This window comes from Xyrauchen texanus, chromosome 9 (assembly GCF_025860055.1).
Source record: "Xyrauchen texanus isolate HMW12.3.18 chromosome 9, RBS_HiC_50CHRs, whole genome shotgun sequence".
Lineage (NCBI taxonomy): Eukaryota > Metazoa > Chordata > Actinopteri > Cypriniformes > Catostomidae > Xyrauchen > Xyrauchen texanus.
This window is the reverse complement of record NC_068284.1, coordinates 43,933,026-43,960,535: the sequence shown is the minus strand read 5'-3', so window position 1 is coordinate 43,960,535 and position 27,510 is coordinate 43,933,026. Positions and strand designations below refer to the sequence as shown.

The 27,510-nt window shown below is 38.4% G+C and overlaps 1 protein-coding gene across 2 annotated transcripts in view; it reads right to left on the bottom strand.

The window, feature by feature from the left end:
• Positions 1-797: 797 nt before the first annotated feature.
• The window catches only part of fyco1b (FYVE and coiled-coil domain autophagy adaptor 1b), a 29,367-nt gene continuing 2,654 nt past the window's right edge, over positions 798-27,510 (bottom strand). The window contains exons 4-18 of one of the 2 annotated variants that reach the window (XM_052133954.1): positions 25,994-26,119; positions 22,511-22,617; positions 20,814-20,957; positions 20,467-20,560; positions 17,586-19,784; positions 17,403-17,495; positions 13,651-13,769; positions 13,359-13,526; positions 12,845-12,988; positions 9,034-9,233; positions 8,522-8,648; positions 8,073-8,168; positions 3,915-4,125; positions 3,255-3,364; positions 798-2,557 (exon numbers count right to left, since the gene is read on the bottom strand). In XM_052133954.1, coding sequence (XP_051989914.1) covers positions 2,497-2,557; positions 3,255-3,364; positions 3,915-4,125; positions 8,073-8,168; positions 8,522-8,648; positions 9,034-9,233; positions 12,845-12,988; positions 13,359-13,526; positions 13,651-13,769; positions 17,403-17,495; positions 17,586-19,784; positions 20,467-20,560; positions 20,814-20,957; positions 22,511-22,617; positions 25,994-26,119 — 3,999 coding nt within the window. In that variant the 3' untranslated portion in view covers positions 798-2,496. The remainder of the gene's footprint in view (positions 2,558-3,254; positions 3,365-3,914; positions 4,126-8,072; positions 8,169-8,521; positions 8,649-9,033; positions 9,234-12,844; positions 12,989-13,358; positions 13,527-13,650; positions 13,770-17,402; positions 17,496-17,585; positions 19,785-20,466; positions 20,561-20,813; positions 20,958-22,510; positions 22,618-25,993; positions 26,120-27,510) is intronic. The other variant, XM_052133955.1, reaches the window with a different exon arrangement.

The following is a 27,510-nucleotide window of genomic DNA, read 5'->3' as shown; positions in this document are numbered from 1 at the left end:
ATGGCAGCCAAGAGAACGAAGACACCTTATTGCCATGAGCGGGTGTGCGAGCCAGTTATTTATATCAAGGGGTGTTGATGCAACTTGACACCAGTGTTACTATTGTAAGCGTAAACAAACGACAATCAAACTAAAATATGAAAATAATAATAATAATTTCTAAAATACATTTTTATGGCACCAGAAATAACTAAAATAAATCAATCACAAATTATTTGTGGTTTTGATTTATAATATAGTATGAACAGTTTTCCAGACCAAACACTGGGCAATGCCATGACTTAAATAGGACTTAAATATTGATCTATTTATCACCCACACCTAACATATCACTTCTGAAGACATGGATTTAACCACTGGAGTTGTATGGATTACTTTTATGCTGACTGTATTTGCTTTTTTGAGATTCAAAGTTTTGGACCCTGTTGACTTGCATTATATGGACCTACAGAGCTGAAATATTCCTATTAAAATCTCAGATTGTGTTCAGCAAAAGAGAGAAAGTCATACACATCTGGGATGGCATGAGGGTGAGTAAATGAAAGAGAATTTTCATTATTTGGGTGAACTTTTCCTTTCATCAGAAGCACTGTATAATATAAAGCACTCTCATAACAACTCAAAGTAGTTCATGATATCAACGTAACTAACCTTGGGTCATCGCTTCAAAACATCTACCTACTCGGGTGATCGGCACTACTGAGCCACATGTTTTTTTATCAAATTATCCGCTAAAAACATCCACCGATGTGAGTTAAAACACATGAGAACCAGAAAAAGAAAACAGGCTTAGCAGATGTGCACTCACAAGTGTGCGTATGTCGGGTATTTATTATCGGCAACGTCTTCAACGTGGCACATCCAATCAGAATTGAGATTCGGAACACCATTTATAAAATACATTAATTCTAAAAACATGAAATACATGTATGGATACAGAGTGGAATCAAGAGACACCAGATATCATGCCACCAGGTAGTTTTAATCCAACAGCTCCATCGCAAACCAGCCTCAATGTACTGTAACATCACTGTTGTAATAAAGCTTCATACAGTAATAACACTCATCAAATCAGTACCGTATCAGCCTCTAGAACACAGTTAGAAAGTGCAAAAGTATAGGATCAATGCTTATTTGTCAGATTTAGCCATTACAAAAGTTTAATTTACAATATTCACAGCAAGGCTGGAGTTCTCAGGGTTATTGCACATATAGTGACCGCCCAGAAGTCTTATTTATGCAAAAACACAGTAAGCGGAGTTATTGCTTATACATTTTTGTATGGCATTAGCTCAATGAAATGTATTTATTTTTTTTATTTTTTTGGTTGAACATAAATAAGGCAGAAAATGGGGTTTCCTTTTATTACAGTGTGCTTATCCTTTCAGAATACAGATTTTAGATCTGCATACAAATCATGGCTTTTGGGTAGCACTGGAACCCTTCAAAAACTGAGCATTGCAATACACAGATTATTTAATTTCTCATAAGAAAAATAGTTTTGTTTCATAAAGAGTACATTCATGCAGTAGTTTTGAAACTGTTTATAATTTAATTAAATAGAAAGACTTTGTCCAAACATTTTGCATAAATTCCCATTCCTGCATCCCCTTTTGTGTGCATATTTGATATTTGACAGATGGCATAAAAGAATGTTAAAGTAAAAGACTGATGTCCCTTTATGTAAGAGAGCTGATGTCATATCAGTATGTTTCTATAGCTATATCTACTCAACACTCACTCATTTCATTACAAATACAGTAATAAAGCTTTTCTGTAGTGCATAATCTGCCTTCATGTAGCTAAAGTACATCTATTTTACTACTGACCTCTAAAGTTCACTTAATTGTCTTTCCCTGTTCCTCCCATCCAGTTCCAGTGTTAAGTACTTCAGAGATATTGTGCCATTCCAGCTATTAGAGTTTGCCATTTTCATTTATGGCAGTACATTATATATTAATCCTATGTGTCAGTAATATAGCAAAAGTATGTTAGAATCATTCATAAAAGGATTGTGGCTTTTATAGCCTGTGAATCTCACGAAAACATTTCCGGTCAGTTTTCACCCCAAAAATAAAAGAAATACATTTTGATTTGATAAATACCTTATAATAATTAAATTATTTTGTAAAACATTTTATAAAGAGACATGAAGCATGTTTTAAGGATCGTTAGGAATTATTTTGCATTTTGACACTAGTTCTATGATATTTACACATATTTCCTCAAAGTTCTTATAAATGTAATGCATTCTGAGTTTTTTGTACAGTAGTTATTCTCAATTGTGATTCTTGCTACTGCAATACAGTAATATTTAATGAGCCGAAAATATTCTTTAAAATGTTTTTGTAAAATTTTACCATAAAAGACCACTCAAATCCAGTTGACATTTCATTATGAATCTTCAGAATCCTCGACAAGCAGTCTCATGATCAGGCACATATAGATGTGTGTGTGTGTGTGTGACCTTTGCTTTCCTATTTATAGAGAATCACTTCAATTGCAGTCTTCTGGCTTCTCTATACTCAGTTTGTACAGGACTTTCTTAGAGACAAACCTGCAAACAAAATAGGAAATAATTATTTTTAAAGGGACAGTTGACAAAAAGCTTCAGTTGCCATTTACTTTCAATGCATCTTTTTTATACAATGAAAGTGAAAGCTGACTGAGCATGTCAGTTCCTATCTCTTTTTGTGTTCCACAAAGTCATATGGGTTTGGAAAAACATGAGGGTGAATAAACGATGACAGAATTATCAGTTATTTTCATGTGAACTATCCCTTTAAACAGAGTTTTAGGGTGTGTTCACATTTGTATTCGGTTCTTTTGGTCCGGACCAAAAACGAAAATTATACATTTAGTCCTGGTTCGTTTAGCGTTCACACTGGCATTTTTAACATCAAACCTACCGATACAAAACCAAAGGCATCAGTGAAAAGTCACAACCTGATTGGACAGCTTTTATAACGTATATTTTTTGATGGAACTTACCGAACATCCAAAACAATGCTGGCGAAATGCGCTCGTTGGGTGTATATATGTATATATGGTGAAGAGTTAATAAAATGTGTAAAGGAGTCAAAACAATAGCAGGAATTCCTCCGTTGTACACACAAACGAAGATATGCTCTTGAACATGAACCGCACTAACAAAGCAATCGAACCAGAGTTTGTTTTAATCGAACCAAACCTGCCAAGTGTGAACACAACCTAAGAGCAGATGACAGAAATCTGGTGGAGGAAAGCATTCAAACCTGGAGAAGGAGTTGTCAAAGATGAGCGTGTATTCTCCAGGGTTCCTGACCTTAAGCTGACCCTGAATCGTCTCCTTGTGAGAGTTACATCTTGTCAGAGCGATCAGAACCTGAGGGAGAAAAACCAAGATAGAGGAGTCATTCATTGTTAAACTAAGGTTTCTAAAGCTGTCCAGATGTCATTGCCTGAGGCGAGTACAGCAATATGTGTGACAGATTCATACTGTAATATCTAGCCCCTTTCACACATGAACCCCTTTGAATTGCTGTCAAATTACTTATATTTCCAGTAAGGTACCGCATCTGTAATTCACATTGCACATCTGTGAAGGAAAGGTGTGTTGGAGAACAACGCTGCACATGCAACTATTTTAATATCTATACACATACAAATATTGAACATAGTTTTGCCGAATCGCGATTAATTTGATTTGTAGAATTCTAAACCGGTTATTTACCAACACTAACGATTCTTGATTCAAAATCATATTTCTACATCCATGCATATAAATCAGCAAGATTAGTAATCAATGCATCACGAAAACAAGTGCATCATTACACCCCTACTATTTAAACATCTAAACGGAGAAAATGTTGTCATACGGTAAAACTATATAAGTGACAGCACCTTATGAAATGCAAACGCATACTATATTTTACCTTGGCCTGTTCTAGCGGTGTATCTCTCTTCTCTCTGTACACCACACTGAAGGAAATACTCTTGGGTTCAGAGGAGAAGATCCAGCCGATGATTTGACCAGGATGAGCAGCAGTTATGATAATGGCACTGTAACAGCTAGACTTAATAAAGAGTTCTCTGGACTCATCACCAATCTGAAGCACGTCCTCCACACGGAATGCCACCGAGTGCCTGAAAAACACAACATGACTGCTGTCAACATGCCATAGAGGCTCATTTTACATCTGATCTGGCTCTTTACAGTCTGTTAGCTTATGCTTGATCTACCCTTACAAAAAATTACCATGGCAACCATAGAAAATACCATAGTAACTATTAGGGGTGTGCAGCGGAGCCATCATCTGCGTTTGTATCTGTATCTGTTCATATGACAAAATGATCTGTATCTGTCTCTGTATTCAGAGAGCAACAAGTGTGGGCGGGGCTTAAACCGGAAGTGCATTAAAACAAAATGAAACACCCGTTTTTAAGTATTACTCTTTGTAGAGCGGAGGAGGGTGGGGATTGGTGACCGGGCGTGCGTCATTCCAGCCTGGCCCCGCCCTCCTCCGCTCTACACTCATATATTTACAGTTTCTATTAATTAAATATGCCTTATATATGCCGTATAATAACAGACTAATAATTATTATTATTAATAATTTGTAGGCTATATAAACTGTGGAAATTGTTGTGGTTTCTGTTTTTTAGTCTTTCCCATTCATTTCCTATGGCCGGTCAATTTTGACTGCGAACCGCAAAGGTGTCGATTTTTTTATGATCACTGACTTATCGAATCAAATCCCATTTTTTGGGGGTCCTGGGTAGCTCAGTAGTAAATAACGCTGGCTACCACCCCTGGAGTTCGCTAGTTCGAATCCCAGGGCATGCTGAGTGACTCCAGCCATGTCTCCTAAGCAACAAAATTGGCCCGATTCACATGGGGTAACCTCCTTGTGGTCGCTATAATGTGGTTCGTTCTCGGTGGGGCGTGTGGTGAGTTGAGCGTGGATGCCGTGGTGGATGGCGTTAAGCCTCAGTGTCTCCGTGGCAACGCGCTCAACAAGCCACGTGATAAGATGCGCAGGTTGACGGTCTCAGATGTGGAGGCAGCTGGGATTCGTCCTCCACCACCCAGATTGAGGCGAATCAACACACGACCATGAGGACTTAAAAGCACATTGGGAATTGGGCATGCCAAATTGGGAGAAAAAGGGGGGGTAAATAAATGAATAAATAAATTCAAATTTTTTGTGTATGTGTGTTCAGAGGAGTTTTGAACCACTCAGAAAAACAAACAAAAAATGAATTACATGACAGATTAGGAAGGTTAAAGTTCATTTTCAGTTGGACTAAATGCGCATGTAAATACTAACCGTTTGAAAGAGATCCTATATTATGGTAGTAACAATCATGGTTGGGAGAGTTACTTTTAAAATGTATCCCACTACAGATTACAGAATAACTGCTGTTTAATGTAATTTGTAATTATTTAATTACCGTAATTTCCGGACTATAAGCCGCAACTTTTTTCCCACGCTTTGAACCTCGCGGCTTATACAATGACGCGGCTAATATATGGATTTTTCCCGCTTTCAAATTTTATAAAAAAAAAAAAAAAAGAACATTCTGTGACGTGCTCAGTTTTTTGGCGGCGTGAAGCTTTCATTAGACCAATGAAATTGCCGAACGGGTTAAGGTCAAAATAACTTTTTTTGTTTACTGTTTAGATTAAATCGAGCGCGCTCAAACTTCCCATCATTCTGATTACGGTAGTAATTTTGTCACCCTCACCATGGCAAAGACATGGAGAAACGCATATGATGCTGCTTTCAAGTTGAAGGCGATTGATCTGGCTGTTGGAAAAGGAAATAGAGCTGCTGAACGGGAGCTTGGTCTTAATGAGTCGAAGATAAGACGTTGGAAACAGCAGCGTGATGAATTGACTCAGTGCAAAAAGACAACTAAATCTGAGGCTATTCAACTCCGACACCGAAGGAGATGACTTCAGTGGTTTCATGTGCACAAGAGGAGGAAGATAGTGACCAATGACTTTCTTGGTAGGCTACTGTTTACTGCAAATGTTTTATTACAAGCCGTGTGTGGCAGCGGGGGCGTGGTCAAGCGCCCGTCCGGGAGAGAAAAGCTGAAAGGGCGCTTACACCTGCGCTAAATTATGTCTAACACCGGTGTCTAATTTCAAGTGCCCTGCTTCACGTGTCCTTCTTGGGAAAACTGTCACACGGGCACCAGTGTGACAGTTTTCAGCAGGGCACTTGACGTTCCAGGTAAGGCTTTTAATGGCCACAGCAATGTTTACAATCAATTTTATAAAGTTTCTCAATTCTTCTATGCGCCAACACTAGACTGGCGTGTGTCACTCTCTCAGCTCTGTGGCTGCTGCCTTTTTATGCCGCTCTCCCCATGCTTACTGAAATTAGACACCGGTGTTAGACATAATTTAGCTCAGGTGTAAGCGCCCTTACCGCTTTTCTCTCGGACGGACGCTTGACCACGCCCCGCTGTCACACCGTGTTTCGTTAAAGCCTGAGTAAAGTTCATTTGTTTCAATGTACCGGTAGGCACCTGCGGCTTATAGACAGGTGCGGCTTATTTATGTTCAAAATAATATTTTATTTAAAAATCAGTGGGTGCGGCTTATATTCAGGTGCGCTCAATAGTCCGGAAATTACGGTAAATTACTCGGGCACGGGCAGATTTTTAAGTTAATAACATGCAAAAAAAATATCCAATGCAGTGAGAAAAATACACCTTTTAAAAAATGCATTTTATTAAAAAAAACTAAATATCTAATGCAGTGTTGCTTCTCAAGTAAATTTATTTGAATGATTTAGATTTTTTCACAGGAAAAAAAAATATTTTTGCAGTACATCTTATGCCCCATATCATGAACCTAAAAGGTCATATCCAACTTTTCACTCATAACAGTGTGAAAGCGCTCTCTGTATGCACGTATGAATGACAGATACCAGAAGAAAGTGTTTTACCGCTGTTCAAGCACTCCTCAGATCGCCTCCTTTATATGGATGTTTTCCAACTGAATACAGCAAATATTAAATTAAACAAATTAAAATAAGATAAAAAGTAATCCCTCAGTAATTCAAATAATTTTTGAAAGTAACTGCATTCTGATTACCAACTATTTAAATTAGAATTGTAGTGGAATACAGTTACTATAATTTTGTATTTCAAATATGTAACACTTTTACATGTACACCGTTACTCCCCAACCCTGGTAACAATAACTGAAGTAACTATGATTCTTTTGATGATAATTATGGTTACCATGGAAAACGAGAAGACAAATGTCTTCTTATCTTGTAGATTCTCTTTTCAGTGCAGGGTATGATTTATTTTGTTATTTGAAGATGTCTTGAAACAACACAATAAATGGGATTACTACTGCTTTTGATTCCAAAGCTTCTGAAAATTTTTTTTTTTTTTTTATTTAAAATAATGTCAAAAGTAGCCTAATGGTACACCTGTCATGTCCATTGCAATGAACAAACAATTAAAATTCTCAAATCAATAAATAATTATTAAAATCAGTTTTATTTTCTATGCATCCTTTTTCAATCAGCTTTCTTTTTTATTATTCTGGAGCAAATCCCTTCATCAGGTATTGGTTTTGAATTTAGCCTTCCACTGGACACTGCAAACATTTCTGGCAACTATATAGACTACTAGATATAAATGCACAGTTGACTAAAGTGTCATTTATTGAATAATTCCTGAGGGAATTTCTTCAGTGTGATCGTGTCTCTTTCCGTGTTTGTAGAGGTAAAGATGTGGGTAGGAAAGCTTGGCAGTGTCAGCAACATTATTTAGAGCAGCGGGACATTTAGTGAAGGGTCCGTTACACACCACGGAGAACGCAGCAATTTATTAACAAGCTCTTCCTCATTTTCTCTCGAAATGTAAAGTGTATAGAAGCTCTGAAATTGTATTCATTTATTTATAAAGTGTTTAATAACACACAGCTAAGTTCAGTTGCACTAACAGAATTTCTTGTGACAAAAAACATCTGTTTGTTAATGCTTTGCCATGATGGAGAAAAGTCATATAGCAAGTGAATAAGATAATGCAGATGTATAGTCAAGGTTGTGTGTTTTACTCACGTCATCTCTCCAGATTTCAACAGACAGATCTCGGCATCCTGAACAGAGCCAATCAGCTCGTCTGAATCTTCTGTGGTGGTGATGTCACTGCTGCTACTGTCAGAATCAAAAGCGCACATACATACATACTCTCACAATTTTCTTTGGTTGACAAACACTCAAGCAAAAAATCTGAATTCAACTGAAAAAAGTCTGTAAGCATCGACAAGAAAAAGGGAAACATTAGATGAAGTTAGCAGTACATTGGGACACAGTGGCAGGCACCATGCGGTCCTGTCAAATTTATTTTGATTAATGAAAATAAATCCAATAATGAAACTGAAATTCAGCTCAGCAGGAGCTCATTTAATCTAGTCTGTTATTTCAGCACAAACAATCTCCCTATGTTGTTTACATCCACGCAAGTGCAGATCATTTGTGCTAACAAGACAGGTGTGTGCATGTCTCACAGGTGTTGTGTCTCTGGAGAGAGTGCAGTGGTGTAGGACAGTGAGTTGCTGTCATGGACACAGCTCACTTCCTCCTCTGAAATGATGTCAAACGCTGTATCATCTGGCCGAGAGGACTTCAGCACCCCTGTGTGGACAACAGTCACATTACACACACAATTATAGGGCATTGTCCACAGAGGGAGAACAGATTAGGGCAAAACAAACAAGCTGCTCGCTATTCAACATGCTTGTGAGCGAATCATTTCTAGTGGTAGTTTAGTACTACAGTAGACAGTGGGACAGCTCACCAAGGTATGTCTCTTCCTTCTGATCTCAGATAATGTTCTGATCAGGTTCTGATCCAAACCCTAGTGAGCTACCTTGCTACTGACTGCATAGACCAAAACCTACTGTAGCAGCATCCTAAATGAAATGTCACTTCATAGACAGCTCACAGAGTCCATGATATTTACTGTTGTAAACCTCTCAATGCTTGCTAAGATGGTTAAATTACTACTGTGACTTCTCACCTGTGAGAGTAGGCGTGCTGGTTTGGGTGGGGCTTGATAGTGGGCTATAGGGTGGATGTGTAGGACTACTTAGACCCGCCTTTTTGTGACGCTCTGGTGAGCGAGTGTAACAGTCTTTACAGCAACGCTCCTTTCCACCGCCCTGCTGGCCATTAACAACATAACTGCAGCAGTAGTAACAGAAGGGTCGACCACATAACCTGTCACAAAATATGAAGAATTGACAATATAGTACACATGTAAGTATACCTGTTACCAATAACAAGAATGAAATACTGAAAAAAGTGTTGACTAACGGGAAGCCTACGGGCTGATGTGTACATACAGTGGAAAGAAAAAGTATGTGAACCCCTTGGAACTAGCTAGTTTTCTGTAGCCATTGGTCATAAAATGTGATCTCATCTTCATCGAAGTCAAAAGTGTAGACAAACACAATGTGATTAAGCTAACAACACAATTATAATCTTTCATGTCTTAACATGTTTTGGTCATGAAACATTTTCTCGGTAGCGCTGTGGAGTGTCAAGGTAGGCTTTGGCAAACTTCAGGCGCTAAGCAATGCTTTTGTTGGAAAACAGCGGCTTCCTTCATGGTGTCCTGCCTGTGCACACCATGCCTGTTTAATGTTTTCCATATAGAAGACTCATGAACAGAGATGCTAACCAGTTCCACTGATTCCTTCAAGTCTTTATCTATCACTCTAGGGTTCTATTTTTACCTCAATGAGCATTTTGTGGTGTGTCCTTTGAGTCATCTTGGCTGGATGGCCACTTCTAGGGAGAGTAGCCACAGTACTAAATCATCTTCATTTATAGACAATGTCAAATTGTGGTCAAATGAATGTGGTCAGATGAATATCTAGTTATTATATAGGATATCTAGCTCTTCGTGATAACTTTGTAATACTTTCCAGCTTTATGCAAAGCAAAAATTCTTGATCGTAGATATTCTGAGATATCTATTTAGCGAGGCATGGTCGACGTCAGTAAATGCTTCTTGTGAATAGCAAACTCAAAATGTCAAAGTACCTCTAACCCACACCTCCGAACTCGTTTCATTAATTGCAACTTAGATGAAGATCAAACCAGATTTTAAGACAAAATTATACATAAATGCAGGTAATTCGAAAGGGTTCACATACATTGTTCTTGCCAATGTACAGTAAAGCAACAATTCAAAAAAATAAAAATTGGACTGCAAGAAATTCTTGTTTCAATATTTGTCAATATGATTAGTTAGATGGACATTTTTGTCTTGATGGAGGTTTCTGGTTCACCTTGTTGTTTGCACTATGAGCTTTGCGTTAAAGGTGCTGTAAGCTATTTTAGCCGTTCTACTTCCACAAGAATGAGCTGTTGGATTAGACATGCCCCTCTTTCCAAACCCGCACTCCAAAGATACCAAATGGGCTTTATCGAGGCCGACATCGTGCAGAAACGGTTGTTAAAAACAACAGCACCAAAATAGCGCACTCAACTGACAACTGTTATGAACAACGTGGCATAAAAATGGTACTAAGTCTCAATAATTTGCTGCAACTACAACACGTGAGAACATGCAAAATGACTGACAGGTCGAAAGCATCATTGTCCGCCGAAACATTTTTGTTTGCTGTTTACAGAGTCATGAATCAACAATAATAATAATAATAATAATAATAATAATAATAATACATACGGTTCTGTGCTCCGCAAATCCATCTTGTGCTCAGAGGTGTGCTCCGAGTTCTGTTTCGTTTTCTTATGTGCGCTGAGGGCATTATATTTAAAGCACTCCAGATTCACTTTAATTTCCCTTTTGCATAAGTCAAAATATGTTTGGCCACTTCAAGTTAATATACAAATAGAATACCCCATAGCACCGGGTATTTGTGGAAAGAGAAGATGTTAAAATGAGGAGCACATTAAACAGATGTTGTGAACTCTTAAGGTGTTCCTGCATATTCCTCCAAAATATAAGCTTGATTATATTATAAAATGAAAGTTTGATATATTACTATCGTAAGATAATTATAGCAATAATATATTATTCAAGTTGACTAGGTTCCAAAAAAATTATGATGAATTACAAAGTGGAAAAAAAACAGGTACACTGTGGACAGGTACAATGTAAATATGAAAAAAACATTTTTTTATTTTTATTTTGGCTGTAGTGAAAAAGGTCTGAGTTTAGTTTGTTTCAAGAGGACTCTTTAAGTTTTTTCATTGGCAGTAGAGCATGGCCAAAACATTATCTAATTTTGGTCAAAAGGTATCACACTTAGCTAATATCTACACTCAAAAAATTATATAAGGATTTACGCATTTCAATTTCATAACAACATTCCTTAAAATCAAAAAAAAAATATATATATATATATATATATTATTATAATAATAATAATAATAATAATAATAATAATTATATATATATATATATATTTCATATATGTTTTATGAAAAATCTTTTGTTACAAATTACAGTTCAATTTTATGGAATTTTGTTTTGAAATGTGTCCATGTTAAAAACAGGCCAAGCAGTTTTTTGGAGTGTACTTTATTGTTTATCAGTTCAAATAGAAATATTTTTCAAAATAATCTCAATATGACATTTTGTTAAAATCATGCACCGCTAGTTTATTGTTAGTTCATGATACCGAATGCACTTACTATTGTTTTAAAATTTTGAGTTAGTTTTAACATTTCTTATGCAGCACAGCACATCTATTTCAGTTTTACAATGGACCAAAGAAAGCTGTATGACTGACCAATCAGAAGAAGCTGTGGGTGGGTCAAGCATCTTGTCCTTACTTTAAAAGAGTTTAAAGTTTAAAGTAGGAACTGTCAAATTTGGCTAATGTTATTTCAAAGGACACTCTTATTGTGGTAATGTACTTTTTTGTTTAACATTTTTATTGATTGAAAATTTTAAAAACGACATACTGACGTCAACAATAAAAAGGGCCATTTCCAGTTAAAAGAGTCAAATCTGGAAAATGTGGGAATGGTAAACTCCCACTTAACTTCAAGTTTGTAAGATGTATTAGGGACAAAACGGACCAAAGTACCATGAAACCGTTAACGTCCACAAAAAATCCACACCTCGATTCAGCGGACATGTAAAGGAACTGTGAAGTTTGACGGAAATTTACAGATGAAATTTGGCTGGTAGTGGCAGTACATTTTATTTTACTTGATATTTTTGACAGACTGAATTTCGTTGTGTTGTGCACTACTGGGCCACCGTACATTACAGAAAAAAAAAAAATATTTTAAAATTAAGAAATGTATCTGTATTTATAAATTTTTTTGTTATGTAAATTTTCAACACATACACTGTTACCATTGTGCTGATATAACAGAAGGTGAGAAATGCAAATGTGACTCAAGTGTGGAAAAGTCCCCTGACAGACAACATAAGAGGATTACTTACCATGGCAACAAATGGCCATAACACGGAAGGAATCGTCTGTCACTATACATCCGAATTGTATATAATCGGATGTAAACGGGCTTGTGGAATTTGAGACTCCGGGCCAATAGATTTCTGAATACGTCCGAAATTCAGCGATTTATATACAGGAGTCTACTGGTCCGGATACAGATCTTTACATGCAGTGTAAATTGTACAACATATCATAAAGAATCTACCACAACCTGTTTAAAAAAAGAAAAGATTGTTTGTCTTTGACAACAAGTGTTAAAACAAACGTGTTAAAAAATTTCTTGAGACTCGGGTCCTATTCTGGTTTTTGAATGAAAGAATTAGTCCTATATACTACATAACAAAGTATGCTATGTACTGTAGTTTATCAAATTCATCCACCCTTTACCTGCAGTTATATCTGCGCAGCATCCAGCTGAATTGGCTGCGGCAGCTCAGGCAGTATGTGACATCTCTGTCAGTCTGTTCTTCAGCTCTCAGTTTCTGCTCAAACTCCAGCGCATCCGACTTCTGCCACAAAGCATCTTTCTCCCTACAGGGGGCATCAAAGTTCTATGAAGAACAGCTTGCAATAATTTAGTAGTTACACCACAAAGCCAAAAGTATGTAAAGATTTAGCATTAGTGCCTGACTGCACTGACATTCTTGTGTCTGAATGGGAGAAAACTCATGTTCCCATGCAGCCATGTTCCAATTTCTACTGCAAAGCCTTTCAAGAAGGGTGGAAGCTGTTATACCAAAATTCCCTATTAACTCTCAAGGTTTGTGAAATTGAATGTCCAACAAGCACATTTGATGCGGTGTTCGGGTGTCTTTTAGCAGTATCTCCTGATTTGTTTAAATGAAATTATCAGTGAAAACACCATACGTAGGTTGAAAACTATACAGGCCAAACTTATCACCTTATGAGCTCAATAAGCCTCTCCTCTAAGTTCCTCTTGGTGCGGAAAAGGTCATCTATCTCTGCAGACATCCTCAGCTCACAATCTTGCTTCTCCTCTGTACTTCTGCTTAAGTTCACCTTCAGATCTTGACAGGTCTTCTGAGCAAGAGCCAACTCCTCCTCAGCTCTAACAGAAACACATAGGAAAAGGACGCAACCATTAGGTATGACTTGAAGATGGCAAAATTAATTCTGTTATTGTTTTTTTTTTTTTTATGGACTACCTGAAAAACAGTACAGACATCTCTTACCTCGATAAGTCCACTGTGAGGCTTTTTATCTGTTCCTCTTTCTGATAAATTACGGTTTCAGAATTACCAATAAAGGAGTTTTTCTTTTCGATCATCTGACTGTAGTCGCTGTTGACAGACTTTCAAACACAAACACACATGGAAGCACAAACCTGTTAATTTCCCCTCATATTAAGGACAGACTTAAATCACATTTTTAAGGGTGGGAATATTTAGGCACTGAATTATTCAGCTTCAACTCAGTTACACAATTATTGATGTAACTCAATTTCACAATGGCAAAAACAAACTTTTTTTTAAAAGTAGCTCTAAGGGGGTTTGGGTAGCTCAGCAAGTGAAGACACTGACTATCACACCTGGAGTCGCTAGTTCGAATCCAGGGTGTGCTGAGTGACTCCAGTCAGGTTTTCTAAGAAACATATTGGCCTGGTTGCTAGGGTGGGTAGAGTCACATTGGGTTAACCTCCTCGTGGTCACTATAATGTGGTTCTCGCTCTCGGTGGGGTGCGTGGTGAGTTCTGCATGGATGTCGCAGAGAATAGCGTGAAGTCTCCACGCGCTCTACGTCTCCGCGGTAATGCACTCAACAAGCCACGTGATAAAATGCGTGGATTGACGGTCTCTGATGCGGAGTCAACTGAGATTTGTCCTCTGCCACCCGGATTGAGGCGAGTCACTACGCCACCAAGAGGACCTAGAGCGTATTGAGAATTGGACTTGCCAAATTGGAGAGAAAAAACTAAATCCAAAAAACTAAAAAAGTAGATCTAGCGATCACTCTACCTGATGTTGAAACTTGATAAAAGGTTCACTGAAATGACAGCGAAAGCAACAGAATGTTGTTCTGTCAGATCTAGTCAGGAATGTAAAAATGCATGTTAGTTATGTTCTAAAAATATTTAAAAAATGTCAATGAAGTGATATGTGCAGATTTTGCGAACCACGTGGCTCTTATCTGTATCAGCAATGTTTTGTTTTGCACATCCTTTTGTAATAAAAATATACTAGTAATATATATATGGTAAATGGTAAATGTCTGCACTTATATAGCACCTTTTTAACCTTATCGGTATTCAAAGCGCTTTACACTGTGACACATTCACCCATACTCCAATGGCGGCTGAGCTGCCATGCAAGGCGCTAGCCTGCCATTGGGAGCAACTTGGGGTTCAGTGTCTTGCCCAAGGACACTTCGGCATGTGGAGTCATGTGGGCCGGGATTCGAACCACCAATCCTGCAATTACCAACTGAGCCACAGTCAGCCCTATATATATATATATATATATATATATATATATATATATATATATATATATATATACACACACCAGATTTAAAAACATTTTGAAAATCTGAGTAGCTCTTGTCCATGTAAACCCACTTTCCAATGGGGTAAGAAAAATAAACTTGTTTTCCCCTTTAAATTAAGTGTATTTGTCTTATATCATTGGCAAATATGTTTTTTTTATATTCTTTCTTGATTTAAGCACAAACTTCAAAATTCAGATTTCTCTGAAAACAAGACTTGATATCTTATGTCATTTTGCATCTTTAATAAACGCATCTTGTTTAAAAGGTAAAGTATGTCATTTTTATGTCAAAATTAGTGCTGTCGGTTGATAATTTTTTTAAATCGTGATTAATCGCATAATTGTTTGTAGTTAATCATGATTAATCGCAGATTTTGAAAGTGCTGAAATTTGACACTATAATATACTTATTTTCCTGACAAAATGCATTTATTTCTATCTTAAGAAAGAAAACAAAACAATATGTACCAATATAATGCTTATTAAACATTTTCCAGACAAAGCCTTCCACAGTACAAAAGATAGAACTGCACTAAAGTAGCATTAAACATTTCCCAAAGTCTAAGTGGGAGTTTGACTAATTGAAAGACCTAGTCTCCAGATAGGAGGCGTATTTATTGCAATGTGCATGAAATCTCTTAAACTCACATACTCCACAACATTAATCTGTTGGTAGACAGTGGCTATCCGCTTTGTTACAGCAATCGTGAAGCTGCGTTCATGATTCATGTCAGGGCGGCAACACCAGTGGCACTTTAAAATCCACATAAAGAGTGCTTGCAAACAAAAATGTCTCATTCTGCGTATTGGTGATAGTTAAGATTTGACGTGCTTCTGTGGTTATTAAAATGCTCCTTATACAGGAGGAAAATACTTGATTTCTATCAAGTAATTTTGTGTGTGTGTGCAGAGATAATTTTATTTACTGAGACAACAACCTCCACGGCTCTATCATAGGAGAGAGTGCAATGGTCAACTAGCGTGTTACCAAGGAATGTCTATGGGACCACCACGTTATGCTATTTTATGTTAGGCTTTTAGACTCACCTTGGTGGACGGGCTCTGATGCGTGCGTGCAATGTGCGTGTAATGACTTCTGGCAGACACATTACAAAGGTTCTGCCCTTCAAACCAGTGTTTATTATTTTTATTACCTCCCCCAAAAATATAATCCCTGAGCTTCCCAGTCACTATCAAAACATTGATGTTTATATTTTGAGCGGACCGCTAAGCTCCACCGATCACTTTCTAGCTCAGCATATGCGTGAATTTGGGGCACGGCTACTTGTTCAACTGGGGGAATATGAACATCCATGAGAGACGTGTACAGAGGAGAAGAAATTCTGCTTTGCCAAAATTCTAAGACTTGCTAAAACACACAGAAACATAGAATGGAGTAAACCCAGAGTGAACATTGGCGTCACATTTAAAAGGTGGAGGAATTTGAGGGAATCTTTGGGTTTTGAAGGAGAAGCCGAACTTGTTGAGTTGCTTCTTGACAGGTAAGCTAGACACAAGGTATTGCCACACAAGTTAGCTAATTACTGACGAGCTCCAGATAAATTCGTAAAATACTTGGAATATGTATCATTACGCTTACTTGTTCCAAAAAGAACCATCCTACCTTATGTGCTGGATCCCTGGCACATTCACCAGCCGTTCAATCTGGCGATGTTTACAAATGACCCGATTCCTCTGCCAAGAATTCTGTCCAGTGTGTATATGTTCTAGTGGTCATGTTTATTACGACATTAAACGTTAATAACCTTTTATTTAGTATGGCCTATTTGTACATAAGGAATCAGAGTGTGCAAAAGGGCGTGATGAGTCTAAATTGGCAAATTATAATTTATTTTTGTAATTCCGTTTGGTGCCAAAAGAAGCACATAAATTACATACTGCACATATAAGTATGTTTAAATATTTTTAGATATTTTAGTAAAAAAAATACTTTTGTAGTTTAGCAAGCACTAGTAATTAATTTAGAGTTTTGATCATGACTTTTTGTGATACAATGCAGAACCGTTCAAGTAACAATCACAAAGAAATATGAATAGGATTTTGTCTCAGCCCTAATTAATTCCAAAGTATATTTCGTTTTTTAGCATGATGCAAATTTCGTCATCAGCACAGTACGCGTGGACGGTATGCATGCAGGCTAGTTTTTATAGACACAAGGACAATCTGCGTCTTTGTGCGCCACCGGCTCATGCGTCTGACGTTGACTGTGCTAAAAAACAATCACAAAGCAGTAGAAGTGTGCATGCATTAGGTGCCCGTATGGACTCGCAATAAAAATAGTATACTTTAATAGGCTGCGAACTTAACAGTGTGTGAAATGGAACGACACACGGAAAAAATAAGCAAACCCTAGCTTTAACTACTCTTATTTATATCTTGAGAAATGAAAAACTTTCAGCTATGTATAATTATCATAATACCTCCAGCTCAGAAACTCTGGACTCAAGTCTTGTAATTTTCTCAAGTTCGATGTCCAACCTCTTTCTCAATCCATCCAGTTCCTCGTTCAAAACCTTCAACAAAAACATTCATAAAGAGTGTTCAATAAAACTGTACAATACAGACAAAAAACAACATCCATTTTCAGAGTTTACTACCATTACCTGCACTTGGCTCTGGTGGTGAGCAGTTTCATCGTACAGCTGGGATCTCAGAGTGTCCACCTCTCTCTGCCGGATCTCCTGGAGGCTCCTGGCTTCTTCTTCAGCCTGTTCTAGCCTCTCCTGTAACTTCTGTGTGGCTTCTGGGAGTCCCTCAGTATGCTTTAGTTGTTCTAGTAGTCTTGCGTTTTCTTTCCTCATGACTTCCATTGAACTGCTCAGAATTTGCACCTCCTCCCGTGCCTCCACCTTTTGCTCCTGCAGCTTGGTCGAGAGATCCTCCCATCGCAGCTGAGCTTCAGCATTCTTCCCCGTTAACATGCAAACTTGCACCCCAAGTTCAGCTGTCTCTGTGTTGGCCCTGTCCAAGGCCTCACGGGCCTCTCCATTCTCAATCACCAACGCGTTGTTCTGTTTCTTCAACAAGTGAAACTCTTCTCTCATGGCGTTCACCTCCTTTTGGTGTTCCATTCTGGCCTGAGCCTCCATATCCCTCTCCTTGACCAAGGCATCTTCTCGTTCTCTGCAATGAAGCAGTTCCACCACGTGTCTGCGGTTTAGTTCTTCCACCTGTCCCTTAAGTTGCTCTGTCTGAGCCCGGAGGTCTTCTCTGGAGGCTTCTGTCACCTCTTGCAGAGCCTGGATCTTCATCCTCTCCTCGGAGCTCACCAAGAGCTGTGCTCGGAGCTCCACAACATCTTCCTGAAGTCTAGAGACCTCCTTCATGTTGAGCTCCAACTGAGCCTCAGCCAGAGCCAACCTGGAAGTGGTGGCTCCATTATTTGATCTTAAGGATTCACTGGATGCCTCCTGGAGATGCCTACAAGACTTCCTCTTATCCTCCTCAGGCATGGCAGCACTCTCATCTAGCTCTTCCAGCTTTGATATAATGTCCTCTTTCCTTCTGAGTTGGCCATTTTCAGTTTCCAAATTTGTAAACACCACTTCCATTTCCTCATTCTTCAACTGGCCATTCGGTAGGCACTCCTTGAGTTGCAGGTTTTCGACTGCAAGTCCAGCTGACTCCAGCCTGTTTCTCAGCTGCCTCTCAGAGGCCTGTGCGGCAACCAGCTCATTCTCTAGAGCCATCTTGATTTGTGCCAGCTCCTTGCTGCTCTCCTCATTCCTTTTCACAGTCTGGATCAGCTTGGTATTGATCTCCATTAAACTTGTGCACTGGTTCTTGTACTCTTCCAGTTTCTTGGCTTGTGCTTGCAAACCCTGACTCTCCACAGTCAACCGCTGGTTGTAACTCTCCAGTTGCCGGATCTTCTGTGTACTGCTAGACAACTCTGTCTCCTTCGCCTTGAGTCGTTCTTCAAGTGCACCTTTCTGTTGCATCTCCTCTTGTGCTTTCCTCTTCAGCTCATCCAATTCACACTCTTGGGCCTCCTGTGCGCTTTGAAAGTCCTGGAGCTGGGTTCGGAGGTTTCCGGTTTCTCGCTCCTTCAGAGACAGCGCCCCCTGAAGACGGTTGATGGTCTTTCGCAGCTCATCAGCCTGTTGCATTGCATCAGTTTGTTCTGCATCAGCTGAGGTTTTAAATGTATCCAGTTTGCCTTCAGTCTCTTTTAGTTTTTCTTCCTGTAGCTTCAGCTCCTGAGCAAGTCTCTCAGCCAGTCTGGCTCGGTCTTCGCTCTCTCGTTTGGACTCACTTTTCTCCTCTTCAGCCTCCTTTAGCTTGTTTAGGAGTTCTTGGATCTTCCAGGCTGAATCAAAGTAGCAGGCTGCCTGCTGTCCTTTTTCACTTAAAGCTCCGTCAAGCTTCGAAATAAGTTCCATGTTCCTGTTCTCCGCAATGCTCAGCTTGGCTTCTAATTTGCGTTCTGATGCCTCAAGAACTCGTAGGGCTCCCAGTTCCTGTGTGGTGGTATGGAGATGATCGGTGCACTCTCTGACGGCCTTTACCACCTCCTGTCCAGCCCCAGGTGAATCTGCGGACTGGTCACCTTGTTTCTCTCGATGAAGACTTTTAGCAGCCAATAACTGGTCTTGTAGATCCTTGACCATGGCCCTCAAATCATCTGCTTCATTGTTGAGCAGCTGAATCTTCTCTTGAAGCTTCTGTTGTCTCAGTTCTGATTGGTCCAGCTCAATGCGCAGGTCTTCAGAGGTACTACAGGAGAGCTCCCCCAACTCCCCCAGATCTCCTAGGAGACTAGAGCCGAGATCCTGGCCTGGACAAAACTCCTGATTTGGCTGCTTTAGGGAAAAAGAGCCAAAATTATCAGTAACTATGTGACTATTGTAGTAGGTAAACACAATCTAACAGAATACAAAGAAATAAAAATGTATTCTCTCACATTGGTTTTATTATCGATACTGAGTGTTACAAAATTAGTAGTATTGCGGAATCAATTCCTGTGAAACACTGTCTGATTGATACAAATAAAGGAAACTTGACACATATACAATTTTAAATGAACAGAGTTGTGGTTAAGTAATATGCATTAAATAATTTGATTACATTTTAGAAGACTGAAGACATAACTTTTTGAAATAACACCATAAGAAACGTAATTAGTTATGCAATAATTAAATGTGCTATTTATATAAGTAGCCAGAAGAATTAAAACAAAACTACTAAACTGTATAAAAAGTAACTACATAACATAATCAGTTCTGTAATGAAACATTTAAAAATAAATGTAACAAGAAAACTTTACATAAAATTGACACATTGCTTTCTGTAAATAGTACCTATAGTACGTAACGCAATTAGTTACACAATAATAAAATGTTACTTATAAAATAAATGTTCCTGAACACTGTTTTTAATTGAGACAGCAGCCATTTTGTGTTTATGTATTGTCCAATTAAAGCAAATCATTTTATGGATATGAACATAATCGACATCTGTGATATTACTAAAGTGTTACTATACCTGTAAGTAATTGCTGACCAAACTGTTGACACTAGAGCAGCGACTGGGTGGTTTCCACACATGAGCGGGTGAGACAGCTGATCCCAGAGTCTTTCTGTATGAGTAAAATGCACAGAAGTATGTATTTAGTTTGATTTGGTTGAGTAAAGTACTATTAATGACTAATTAACCATGAATCATAGGCTGAGCTTAATAAGTCTGCGAGTCATTTTAAGGAATAATTTTGGGAGTTGCCTGATTCCTATGAAAATTCAGAAAGTAGATGAGTAACCTACAAATAGTTTTATAAGCATTTGAGTATGTGAGTATGCATAAATACACGGCCAAACCATCATACTGTAAATTACCTGGCAAAAGCGGGCCAGTCAGAGTCAAGGTCATGACCTCTGGATGCTACATCAAACTGGACCTCACTGAGTTCATACAGGTGGTTGATGATATCAATGTTCTGATGAGACTTCAGGAAGGGACTGCGTTCATAATACCACTCACTGTGGATAATAAATCATAAACAGTACATTAACAAGTGAAAAGTTCTCGGAATGGCTAAACAGCCTACAGAGGTGGTGCACACTCTGACACGCTGGTGTCAGGAGCACAACCGCTCCCTCAACGTCAGTAGCTTGTGGTGGACTTTAGGAGAAAATACAGAGAGCACAGCCCCATCACCATCAATGGAGCACCGGTGGAGAGAGTCAGCAGCTTCCTCGGAGTTCACATCACTGAGGAACTCACATGGTCCTTCCACACTGAGGCCGTTGTGAAGAAGGCTCACCAGCGCCTCTTCTTCCTGAGACGGTTGTGGAAGTTTGGAATGAACCACCACATCCTCACAAGGTTCTACACCAGCATTGTAGAGAGCATCCTGACTGGCTCCATCACCGCCTGGTACGGTAACAGCACCACCACCAACCACAAAATCCTGCAAAGGGTGGTGCGAACTGCCAGACACATCATCGGAGGTGAGCTTCCCTCCCTCCAGGACATCTACACAAGGCGGTGTGTGAAAAAAGCTGGGAGGCTCATCAGAGACTCCAACCACCTGAGCGATGTGCTGCTCTCACTGCTACCATCAGGCAGGTGGTATCGCAGCCGAATCCATGGCAGCTTTTCCCCCCAAGCAATCAGACTTTTGAACTCTTGATACTCGCTCACGATACATATATCAGCACCGCACTTTATTAGCCTCAGACTGGACCCACATTTCATACTTCACTTAATAACACTCTAGCAACTGACTATCAACTGACAGATAAATGTCAACACACCACTTTGTATTTATTTCCACTGATTACAAGGGGGTGGAGGGTACAGTGTATTTTTTGTATACAGTCTTCTTAGTTTGTGTATACTGTGTATTGTATATTATTAGGTGTATATTGTATATTGTGTTGTGTAACAAGATGTGTAAACTGTGCTATGTGTAATTCAGATGTTTATTGTAATTGTCATACTACTATGTTGTTTGGAACTGCACCCAAGACTTTTGATTTGATTTGGTTTGGGGATTGATTTGATTATTGTAACTATGAAAAACACTGGCCAAAATCAAAAGAAATAGCTGACTACATATCTTCATGCTTAATTTGAAAGAGGAAGGAACTTAATTTTGTGAAATCTCTTGTTTCAAGGAAGTGAGAACACGCTAAGGAAGAGAAATTAATGGTCCAGTGGACCAGTCCTCTCTGAATCATCATTTTTGTAAATTTTCGTAACGGCAGTTATAAAAACCTTTGCCATTTTAGTGGCAAATACGAATGTATTCATGCATTAATTTATGCACTAATGTATTAAAAATCTTACGCACAAACATTACAAATCATTACAAATTTATTAGAGCCAACTTCTTGTTTAATGATCTGTTTTCATGTGAATTTCTGACCATAATTTGGAAATCGAAAGACAAGAAGTGGTTGTGGTTTTCACAAAAGTGTTTTTTACATTTTTGATTGCAAGTCTCTGTTGTACTTAAATCACATGATGTACAACTGATTATACTAATATATAAAATAAATATATCAGGTCTATCAGGTAAGTACATTACCATGTGATCTTGGAGTTCATAAGACATTGCTGAAGAGTGTCTGCCAGTCTTTGGTGCACCAGAGAGTAGCGAATGAATGCTCGTCCTTTCCCTAGTGACGTCTTCAGCTAAACCACACAAAGTAAACACAAAGAGGCCTTGCACTGAATAAACAAGATATGCATGTTTCAAACGAGAGTTGAGAATGACATGTTCAAGGAATATTCCGGGTTCAATACAGAATCTCAATTTAAGTTAAGTTCATTCAAAAAGCATTTATGGCATTATTTTGATTACCCCCAAAAAATAAATGTTTGGAGAGTTTAGAAAAAGCACATACATTAATTATTCTGTTAAAACTTGTGTGTTAAAGTTGTTTTCATGTTAAATTCAGAAAGTTATTCTCTTCTCTATTCCAGTTATTCTTTTGGCAATAAATATGGATTTTTTTTAGATGCAATATTAAAAATGTAAAACAGGTACATTCATCACACTGTATATAGAAGGTCAAGACTCAAGACTGCAGTGTTTTATGAGTTACAATATTCCACGCAGCGTGCTTTGATTGTATATTGCACGTTTTGGCAAATGTAGTAGCACATCTAGGTAGGTATTTCATGCATACTGAACATGTAGTACTACGACAATAGTATGAGTAGAACAGTAGTATGCTATTCTGAACACACACATGTCTGCTCTGGTACGCTATTGTCAGGAGAGCAGATGGAGGATTACAGTGGGTGACCACAGAACATAAGGACACCAGATGGAAACGTTACACTACAGCTGATGCTGGAATTCTGGATTTGCTCTTGAGTCAAGTCTCTTTCAAAACTAAGCATTTCTGTATAAAAAGAATTTTGTTGAAATTTCAATCAGCCAGTTGCAGTAATAGTTTTGCATCTCTTAAAGGGATAGTTCACCCAATAATGAAAATTCTCTCATATGAATCCCAGATGTGTATGACTTTCTTTCTTCAGCTGAACACAATCGAAGCTATGTAGAAAAATATTTCAGCTCTGTAGGTCCATACAATGCCAGTTAATGATGACTAAAACTTTGAAGCTCAAAAAAGCACATAAAGGCAGCACAAAAGTAATCCATATGGCTCCAGTGATTAAATCCATATCTTCAGAAGTTATATGATAGGTGTGGGCAAGAAACAGATCCAATGTTTCTCACCCACACCTACCATATCACTTCTGAAGACATGGATTTAACCACTGGAGTCTGGATGGATTTATTGGAGTATGGATTTCTTTTATGTGCTTTTTGGGCATTCAAAGATCTGGCCACCATTCACTTGCATTGTATGGACCTACAGAGCTGAGTTATTCTTCTAAAAATATTAGTTTGTGTTCAGCAGAAGAAAGAAAGTCATACACATCTGGGATGGCATATGGGCGAGTAAATGATGAGAGCATTTTCATTATTGTGTGAACGATCACTTTAATGAAAATTTTACCTCAAGTGAGAACAAAGGATTGACTAAATTATATTTTGTGATTTGCACATGTTGTGATTTGATGTGTTTTACTTATTATGTTGAAAGACCAGAGGCACTTTCAACATTTTTCACATTTCATAACTTACATTTCATACTTACATCCTCATACCTCACCGACAACTACAAATTTACCTTTCATGTTTTGTTATGAGAAACATTTAAAAGTACTGTACCACTAATAGACTTCTAGACAAATGTATAAGAAACAACAGTAACAGTAATAGTGCTATTAAAGCATTTACACTTCATCATAATATTGCATTTAATAAAAACTCCTTATTATGGAGCAATTGTAACATTTGAAAAATAAATTAATCCACTGTATCCACACACACACGCACGCACGAACGCACCCACCCACCCATGCACACACATACACAATGGATACTAGATGCTTATACACTCACCTAAAGGATTATTAGGAACACCATACTAATACTGTGTTTGACCCCCTTTCGCCTTCAGAACTGCCTTAATTCTACGTGGCATTGATTCAACAAGGTGCTGAAAGCATTCTTTAGAAATGTTGGCCCATATTGATAGGATAGCATCTTGCAGTTGATGGAGATTTGTGGGATGCACATCCAGGGCACGAAGCTCCCGTTCCACCACATCCCAAAGATGCTCTATTGGGTTGAGATCTGGTGACTGTGGGGGCCATTTTAGTACAGTGAACTCATTGTCATGTTCAAGAAACCAATTTGAAATGATTCGAGCTTTGTGACATGGTGCATTATCCTGCTGGAAGTAGCCATCAGAGGATGGGTACATGGTGGCCATAAAGGGATGGACATGGTCAGAAACAATGCTCAGGTAGGCCGTGGCATTTAAACGATGCCCAATTGGCACTAAGGGGCCTAAAGTGTGCCAAGAAAACATCCCCCACACCATTACACCACCACCACCAGCCTGCACAGTGGTAACAAGGCATGATGGATCCATGTTCTCATTCTGTTTACGCCAAATTCTGACTCTACCATCTGAATGTCTCAACAGAAATCGAGACTTATCAGACCAGGCAACATTTTTCCAGTCTTCAACTGTCCAATTTTGGTGAGCTCTTGCAAATTGTAGCCTCTTTTTCCTATTTGTAGTGGAGATGAGTGGTACCCGGTGGGGTCTTCTGCTGTTGTAGCCCATCCGCCTCAAGGTTGTGCGTGTTGTGGCTTCACAAATGCTTTGCTGCATACCTCGGTTGTAACGAGTGGTTATTTCAGGCAAAGTTGCTCTTCTATCAGCTTGAATCAGTCGGCCCATTCTCCTCTGACCTCTAGCATCAACAAGGCATTTTCAGCCCACAGGACTGCTGCATACTGGATGTTTTTCCTTTTCACACCATTCTTTGTAAACCCTAGAAATGGTTGTGCGTGAAAATCCCAGTAACTGAGCAGATTGTGAAATACTCAGACCGGCCCGTCTGGCACCAACAACCATGCCACGCTCAAAATTGCTTAAATCACCTTTCTTTCCCATTCTGACATTCAGTTTGGAGTTCAGGAGATTGTCTTGACCAGGACCACACCCCTAAATGCATTGAAGCAACTGCCATGTGATTGGTTGATTAGATAATTGCATTAATGAGAAATTGAACAGGTGTTCCTAATAATCCTTTAGGTGAGTGTATTGTTACATATTATAAAGAATTAGTCTTTCAATTCAGTCACACAACTATAATATTAACTTTATTTTAATGTGAGAGAGCAACATATATAAATCACCTGTTTTGGTAAAGGAATAAAATGTGTATGTAGTATGTAGTCTTTTGTCTTTGAAGTATAAAATATTATTTGAGATAGTCTCTACGGCTAGTCTAACTATGCATGACCAACCTGAGGATTTCCTGCTTCAAACCCTCCGGAGAAGAGCACAACTAAAAATGTCAGAAAACCAATGACATAAAACTGCGAAAGAGAAATGAGAAGGTACGCCAGAGCCAAACACGGACTGGCTGAAGACACTGATTTCCCACAGAGTTTTGGGCTCATGTGGTGGATTACCTCAGGGATTGATTTGACAAAGCGAATCCCGTCATTAGCTCCTTTAATCTTGGCCAAGCAGTCACAGAAATAATCCCAGTAGTCTTTCCTGCTGCCCAGAAATGTGGTCTTCTCTTTCTGGTCAAACTGGACAAAACAGTCAACAGTTAAATCTCACAGCACAACAACTTTGTACAAACATGACTTCTGGTTAAATATGACTGATTGAAGACCAACAAACAACTAGTTATAACTAGAGCTGTCAGAAATAACAGGTTAACACATGCAGTTTATTAAAAAATTTGTCTTAATCGCGATACAACAATTTACCGTTAATACAGCATAAACCAGCATAAACATTTGTTGGAAGGGCGGAACCTTTGCGATGTGTCCGCCAAGAGTCATTGCACTTATAATAGATATTACGGTTTAATTTTCTGTTAATGCAATGATTTTCTGTAAAGCCAATTTGAAACGATGCGTGTTGTCAAAGACGCTACCCAAATAAAAACTTGACTTAACAAGACACTGACGCACACTTCGCAGCACACCCACAACAGCGCTTCCTTGTCAGTGATAAAGTGATGTGGAAAGGTTCTCTTAACACTATTTGATGTACAAAACAAGCCCAGATGGGACTTGAAATCAAGTATTTTTCTGCCTATGTAAGGATCAATATCAATCACAGAAGCACGTCAAGTCTTAACTATCATCAAAACTCAGAATGAGACTTTTTTGCTTTTCATGTGGAGTTTAAAGCTGCATTTGCAGCTGGCGTTGACGCCCTGACGCGAATGATGAACAATTGCTGTAACAAAGCAGACAGCCACAGACTACCGGCTGAGAAATATTGTGGAGAATGATTTAAAGTGATTTAATGCCCATTGCAATGAATATACAACCTATTTGGAGACTAGTCAAGCTTTGGGAAATGTTTAATGTTGAATTGGTGCTATTTTAGTGCATTTCTCTCTTTATACTGTGGAAGGCTTTGTTTGGGAAATGTTAATAAAGCATTATATTGTTACATATTTTCTTTTTCTAATATAATATCTAAAATGGAAATAAATGCATTTTGACAATAAAAGAAGTATATATAGTGTCAAATTTAAGCACTTACAAAATTGGTGATTAATCACGATTAACTAAAAAAAATGTAATCGACTGACAGCACTAGTTCAAACAACTCATCATTACACTTGCATAATGAAGTGACAATAAAGTGATTTGATTTCACATGACATTCAGGGTTTCCCATGCTTTGACCAATTAATTTGGAGCCTAGACATTCACATTTTGGTGAAGTTAAAACAGTGCTACACAAAATCTTTTATCTTAATTGTAGTATTATTGTAGGGGAACATTTATTATATATTTTACAATTTCTGAACCATAGCTGAGTGCTAGCATAAAACATCATTAAAGGAATATATCATAATAAAAGAATAGCATAAGAAATAAACTCTTGACAGTTTTGGAACAACATGTGGGTGAGTAAATGATGACAGAATTGTATTTTTTGTGAACTATCCCTTTAA